This window comes from Thamnophis sirtalis, unplaced genomic scaffold, assembly GCF_051295495.1.
Source record: "Thamnophis sirtalis isolate CommonGarterSnake01/CBP01778 unplaced genomic scaffold, rThaSir2_p1.2 scaffold_3, whole genome shotgun sequence".
NCBI lineage: Eukaryota > Metazoa > Chordata > Lepidosauria > Squamata > Natricidae > Thamnophis > Thamnophis sirtalis.
This window is the reverse complement of record NW_028261383.1, coordinates 32,416,441-32,423,396: the sequence shown is the minus strand read 5'-3', so window position 1 is coordinate 32,423,396 and position 6,956 is coordinate 32,416,441. Positions and strand designations below refer to the sequence as shown.

General features: G+C 41.8%; 1 protein-coding gene across 1 annotated transcript; it reads right to left on the bottom strand.

The window, feature by feature from the left end:
- Nucleotides 1–275: 275 nt before the first annotated feature.
- Nucleotides 276–6,902, bottom strand: LOC106551477 (C-type lectin domain family 2 member B-like). The gene is made up of 4 exons (XM_014069586.2): nt 6,818–6,902; nt 2,727–2,935; nt 1,162–1,259; nt 276–411 (listed from the first exon to the last, which is right to left on the bottom strand). The coding sequence occupies exons 1-4, from the start codon at nt 6,900–6,902 to the stop codon at nt 276–278; spliced, it is 528 nt and encodes a 175-aa protein (XP_013925061.2).
- Nucleotides 6,903–6,956: the final 54 nt, after the last annotated feature.

The window sequence follows — 6,956 nt, the reverse complement described above, 5'->3', positions numbered from 1 at the left end:
TTGTGCAAATAAACTTTTGGCTGCAGTTAATACTTCTCAAATCAGATATGGATCCCCTTTGTTATACTTATCCGGTAAAATGCCCAACAAAAATATTTCTGGTTTTAAATCTATATGTTGCTTTATCACTTTTTCTAACCATGTATGTATTTTTGTCTAATATTTTTTTTGTTTTTGGGCATATCCACCACTTACTTCTCTGCAAGTAAGGCCCATGTATTACTTTAGCCAATATTATGAGATAATTCCAGTTGAGTGGATTGGAAGCCACGTCTTCAAACTATCTTTGGGCTTGTGAATTCATCAGGTTTGCTGCATATCCAGTGATGGATGGTACGGCACCTGGAACAGCTTGCTCTCCCTTCGTCATTCAGGAAGGCACAGTTCCCTCCATCACCGAGGACCTCCCACCTGCAACACAAGGGCAGCAAGAATGAAAAGCTGTGTCCCTACTGGCATCTAACCACAGCTGGTACTCTGCCGGTTCGCACTGGTTTGGGTGAACTGGTAGTGGCAGCAGCGCGAGACTCCACCCACCCACCCAGACATCATCACGGACCTTCTGTGCTTGCCTAGAGAGCGTGCACTCCCGCTACTGAACTGGTAGTGAAGAAAATAGGATACCAGTATAGCATCTAACCATGCTATCAACTTACTCTAGCAATATCTCCTTTCTGCCATGTCCCCATAGCCTTGTTTTCCTCTCAACCCAGGGGTGGGTTTCTGCCAGTTCTAACCTCTTCTATAGAAGAGGTTCCACAAATCTACAGTGCCGTTTAGAACCAGTTCCAGCTCCCTCCCCCCACCCGTCCGCACATCATCAAGATGGAGAGCGAGAGGAGGAATTCTGGGAGTTGAAGTCTTTTATGGTTGAGCAGAGATCTAACCTGGGTTTCTCAAGCCCAACAACTTAATCTCTACATCTCAATGGCTTGCTTCCATTCTTGAAATTCTCTAGTTTTAGGCACAAAGATGGAATTTATGAAAAAATGCTGTGCATTTGTGCTTGATGTAAGAACACCCTGGATGATGAATAAACTGCACGCCATTTCTTTTCAGCATTTGGCTGGTGTAGAGTTTATTTAATTAATTTATTAAATGTATATGCCGCCCATCTCACTACTCCTTAAGTGAAGACGTAAGAGAGAAAGGATGACTCACGTTGAAGTATTTCCATTGACCCATTTCCAGGGTTGGTTCGGGTCTCGATGGAGGCCAATCCAGTGGGAAATGCTATCTTTGTAACGCTGCACAAAATCCTTTGGACAGAATAAATGTTAAATTACATTAAATCACTCTGAAATGTTTACAGACCCCCCAAGTATACATATGTTTTAACCATTTACCCATTTCCTCAATAATCAAATCACCAACATTTAGAGTCTATAATATTGTTTGATTATATATTATGTAGGAGTTCATACAAGGATACAAAGACCATTTGCTCCATTTTCCCTAAAGCATTCCAGAACATGAATTCAGTATGTCTTCAGCTCCTTAAGCCAGCTCCTGTCCCAGAATCCCAAGAAAAGATGCAGCTATTTTAAATAGTTGGAGAGAGCTGCTGTGTCTACACCCCATAGACTTCAAAGGCTCCTTTTAGAGTCATATCAGAGTGCTAATCAGTCCTAATATCAATGACTTCAATATATCCCAGTAGAGGTTGCATGAAGGCAAAGCGACTGTGCTTTTTTCTCTTGCTTCCTTTCCCTGAAGGGTTTTCTCCACCCAGGAGAAAAAGGAGCTGTTACCTTTAAAAGGGGTGCAGCTATTTAAAAAAAGGAGAGGCTGGTGTGTTTACTGGACTCAGTTCCAGAACACAGAACAAAAAGAAGTGAAAAAGCTACAGTAGAAAAAAAGCTGGAAAGATGAAATCTGGAAAAAAAGTAACTTTAGACTAGAATAACAGAGTTGGAAGGGACCTTGGAAGTCATCTAGTCCAACCCACTGCTTAGGCAGGAAACCCTACACCACTTCAGACAAATGGTCACCCAACATCAAGTGTTGGAGCATTCACAACTTCTGGAGGCAAGTTGTTCCACTGATTACAGTAATTGTTCCAATTGTCAGGAAATTTCTCTTCAGTTCTCCTTGTTTAATTTCCACCCATTGCTTCTTGTTCTACCCTCAGGTGCTTTGGAGAATAGCTTGACTCCCTCTTCTTTGTGGCAACCTCTGAGATATTGGAATATTGCTATCATGCCTCCCTTAGTCCTTCTTTTCATTAAACTAGACATACCCAGTTCCTGCAACCATTCTTCATATGTTTTAGTCTCCAGTCCCCTAATCATCTTTGTTGCTCTTCTCTGCACTCTTTCTAGAGTCTCCACATCTTTTCTACATCGTGGTGACCAAAACTGAATGCATTATTCCAAGTGTGGCTTTACCAAGGCATTATAAAGCAATATTAACACTTCACGTGATCTTGATTCTATCCCTCTATTTATGCAGCCTAGAACTGTGTTGGCTTTTTTTGGCAGCTGCTGCACACACACTTTGAATGGTCACTAAACAGGGCAATCATTAAATAGGTCTACCTGTAGTAGACATAGGTTAGAGACACTGGTCGTAAATTATAAAGCCATAGATGATCTCTTAACGAAAATCGATGCAAACCTTTTTTCAATCTTTGCTACGGTCACAGACTTGCACAAAATGAAAAACTATTGATAGAACTGCAGAAATTGCTACCATCCACAACGCAGTTGGGTATTTTCACCTCTTACCATTTCTTCCTTTTCAATAATGGCCAGAGAGGAGTTGTGCAAAGAGCAAAAGTCTTGACTAGCAGACCAGGTTTCTTCTTTATCTGAGAAGTAGAAACATTTCATCTGGTACCCAATCCAGTCAGGCGGGCAAGGGCGTCTCCCATGCTCAGAGGCTGCCAAGAGCAGCTTACAGTCTGGGTTTAATGTCGGCTTGTATACCAGGTATACTAAGGGGGTAAAAAAGAAATCATGATCTAACAAACACTCTCCTTAGTTAACCAATCACAAATGGGAATGAGGAATACAGCTGATCCTCGATATAGGACCGTAACGAAGCCTGGGATTTCTGATGTAAGTCATGATGGTTACAAGCTGAGGCATCACATGATCAACTTGACCTTACAACCATTTTTTTGCCACAGTCGTTAACTGAATGTGGTGGTCGTAAAGCAAATCCATTTTCCTCAATTAGTGTTTTTTTTTTTAAAAAAAACAGAAACAATGTGAGCATTGGTTTCCAGCAAAAAAAAAAAAAAAAACTGGTAAATTATAGTCACGTGACTGTGGGGCACTGCAAACGGATGTGAATACAGGCCCAAAATGCAATCACGAGACCTTGGGAGGGGGGGAGCAGCCATCCATCGATACAACAATCGATACAAACTCAAGGTAAACTGCTCCAAACTTGATTGCAGCAAATGCGACTTCAGCAACAGAGTGGTCAACGCCTGGAATGCTCTACCTGACTCCGTTGTTACTGTCTCAAACCATCGTAGCTTCAACCTTAAACTGTCCACCATAGACCTCACCCCGTTCTTAAGAGGTCCGTAAAGGGGGCGTGCATATGCGCACCAGCGTGCCTACTGTCCCTGTCCTGCTATCCCCATTTATTTGAACTCATTTCCTTTATTCATGTCCATGTTTATTCTTATACCTGTTATCTTGTACATGTTTGACAAACTAACTACATAAAAAATAAAATAAAATAAATAAATATTGATCTTTTGCCTCGGGGAATTAAAAGTTAGAGTGGGTGATAAGATGATGGAAAACTACCGGATCATGTCTCATATATGGGAAAAGGCAGGTCCTTACTTCTCTGTTTCTATCTCTTTTGGAATAGAGAGAGAGGATAATTTTTTTTAAAGTAAAGTCTTGTATTTCCTGTTTCAGAATTGTGGTTTTCACAGTGCCAACGTTCTCAGCCTTTGCGAACTGCAAGCACAAAGTAAAGCTTGATCTGGATGGGGCCTCTTAATCTCTTGGTTCCATTTCTCTCCACAATAACTCTGTGAGCAATGTATGTTTCAGCAGAAGTAGTATGCTCCGTCCCATAATTAGGTAGACCTGGCTGCCCTGATAGACTTGTCTCACCAGAAAAAAACACTTAATCTCTCCCCTGGTATAGCCAACAAAGCGAGGAGAGCCCGTAGCTTAGAGGTTAATACATCTACCTAATATGCAAGCAGCCCGGGTTCGAATCCCAGAAGGGTATGGCTAGCTGAAGAGAGCTAAATAGATTTACACTAGTTTCCCTTTATTTCTTTGTCAGTAAAACATGAATAGTTTGTTGTGAAAGCGACTGCCTGCGAAGGTTCCTGGATTGGGGCTGAAAGGCGAAAGCAGAAGCAGTATCCTCCGTCCCATAAGGTCTAGGACTGTTCTCCTCGTGCCCTTCGCTGTCCCTTGTTCGCCCCCAGGGTTTTCCCCCCAGTCATTCACCTCTACCACTTCACCTCCGCTGTTAGGACCCTAGCTGTTCGCCCTGGGCAATGGGACCCAGCCTCTTCTATCCCAGGCCCTTCATCACGGGCCATTGGGAGATATACTGCTCATTCTGGCCTTTGGGGCTCAAGAGAAAGTTGGCTGCCAGCCAATTGGAGGAAGGGAAGGGAGAAAGAGAGAGAGGGTGAGGGAGAAAGTATTCTGTGTCGAATTTAGAGTTGCCTCAGGTCCAAGCTAAAAAATCCTTCGCATTCTCCCTCCCCCCAAATGTTGGGGAAGATTTCTTTGTGCCGAGAGAGCATTTTTCCTCTCTTTTATCTTTGCTCAAGCTTAAATGTGTATTATTAAGAGTTCACCATGCTTCTGTGGTAAGGTTCCCCAACACGTTTCAACCTTAGGTATACATCACATTTTGAAAACACATTCAGGCTACCTCAAATTGGTATTTTATTACATTGAGATGGTGATTGTATTAAAGTATCAAATTTAAATATTCATATCCTGGTTATGTCCCCATGGAACTGATGGAATGTTCCTTATGTTAGTTCTACTTACCATTTCTATCTTTGGGAGCAAGTTAATTTGCCAGTTTGTATGTGGAAAGGGTACTACCAGGACATCTCACAGATAGAAAAAAACAGGAGTTTTGAAATGCTACAAGCAGCATATTGAACCTTAGATAGAGATAGATAGATAGATAGATAGATAGATAGATAGATAGATAGATAGATAGATAGATAAGTTTATTTATATGCCGCCCTTTTCCCTGGGGGGACTCAGGGCGGCTCACAACTTAACCTTAAGCATAGGGAAAGAGGGAGAAAGAAGTAGAATGAAAGAGGGGGAGACAGAGACAGAGAACTTAACTCCCTCTAATAAATGCGATGCTTTTTAAAAAACTTGTGCCAATATTATTTTAAAAGTTGAGGTTATAATCCGTGTGTGTGTGTGTGTGTGTGTTTTATAAAAAAACAAAACTCTTTTAATGCAAACATTCCATCATTCATTTGCTTACCACCATATTTAACATATCTATTATTATACCATTTCTCTTAATTTATGTAAGCCACAGCAGTTTTTTTAAAAACAGTAGCCTTGTCTGACTCATTTCAAGAATTGATAGTCCCAGGAGGCTAATTAGAAAGAATAACAAAATACTGAATAATTACCATCTTGTTAAAGCAATTATTAGGCACAGGAACTAGTCAGTTTTCCCAAGTTCATGTCTTTTCAACAGAGATAAACCCTTTTTCCTTCCAAAGCTAAACTAAGAAAATTATCCCATCAATAGATATAGAATTTGAAGGGTATAATAATAAATAAAAAGTAATAAGTATTATCGCATTAAAGTAGAAACTTGTTATTCTATATAAATCTATGTATCTATATATTCCCCTCTCCTCCAGGAATCAGCACGTAACTATGCTCTATCTCCGTGAAGGTGAACCTATAAAATTATGGGTGTGGTCATACCCACGAACGACCCCCCCGCTGTGCTCCCCCCCCCGCTTTTGGCACACGATGGGAAAAAGATTAGCCATTACTGCTCTATTCTGAATACCAGAGCAATCCTCACACCTTTTGTGCTATTAATAAGGGGACCAAATGGACAATTAAGCAAACAGAGAAGGGAAAAGATAACAAAACAAAACAGAAATACTACCAGGAAGGATGTAAATCTAAGTTAGGCTATATGACTGAGTTTTACAGTGTAGTTAGATTACATGACTAGAGCAATTTAGATTACATGACTAGAGCAATTTAGAATAATTAGGATACAAAGAACCTAAGGCAACTGGAAGCTTGACACAGAACACTTTCTCCCTCCCTCCCTCTCTCTTTCTCCCTTCCCTTCCTCCAATTGGCTGTCGGTCAACTGTCTCTTGAGCCCAAAAGGAACAGTATTTCTCCCAATGGCCTGTGGCGAAGGGCCAGGGACGGAAGAGGATGGGTCCCATTGCCTAGGGTGAATAGCGAGAGTCCTAACAGCGGAGATGAAATGGTAGAGATGAATGACTGGGGGAGAAACCCTGGGGGCAAACAAAGGGCAGCGAAAGCTACAAGGAGGACAGTCCCATTCCGATTGGGTAGACCGGTCTCGCAGGAAAAAAAACCCCACTTAATAACCCCGTGAGGTAGGCTGGGCTGAGAGAGAAGGCAAAGGGCCCAAAGCCATCCAAGGAGCTTTTGTGGCTAAGAGAGGATTGCAACCTGGGTCTCACCAGAGCCAGCCCAACCCCCTTCACTAACCTGGCTGCTGCTATCCCACAGAAAAAGGCAGGGTGGGGTGGGGTGGGGGAAAGAACGGGAATGCAAACAAACAAACTCCTCAGTAGAAATGAAATCATTATCTAGCTTGCAATATTAGAGTTTGGGTGACTTACCGATGCAAAATACAATAGCAGAAGCCACAGTAACAGTAACGGCAGTGACAACATGACCACGGTAGGCAACGAAAGCGTTCCCCATGTTTGAATATCTCTGCTTTTGTAAATTATTTAGAGCAGAGAGGAAAAACCAAAT

Coding starts and splice junctions, on each gene's coding strand:
- LOC106551477 (XM_014069586.2), bottom strand. CDS start 6,902: ATGGGGAACGCTTTCGTTGCCTACCGTGGTCATGTTGTCACTGCCGTT. Junction 2,936..6,817: donor TGCTATTGTATTTTGCATCG/GTAAGTCACCCA, acceptor TTACCCCCTTAG/TATACCTGGTATACAAGCCG. Junction 412..1,161: donor GTCAATGGAAATACTTCAAC/GTGAGTCATCCT, acceptor CTTGTGTTGCAG/GTGGGAGGTCCTCGGTGATG.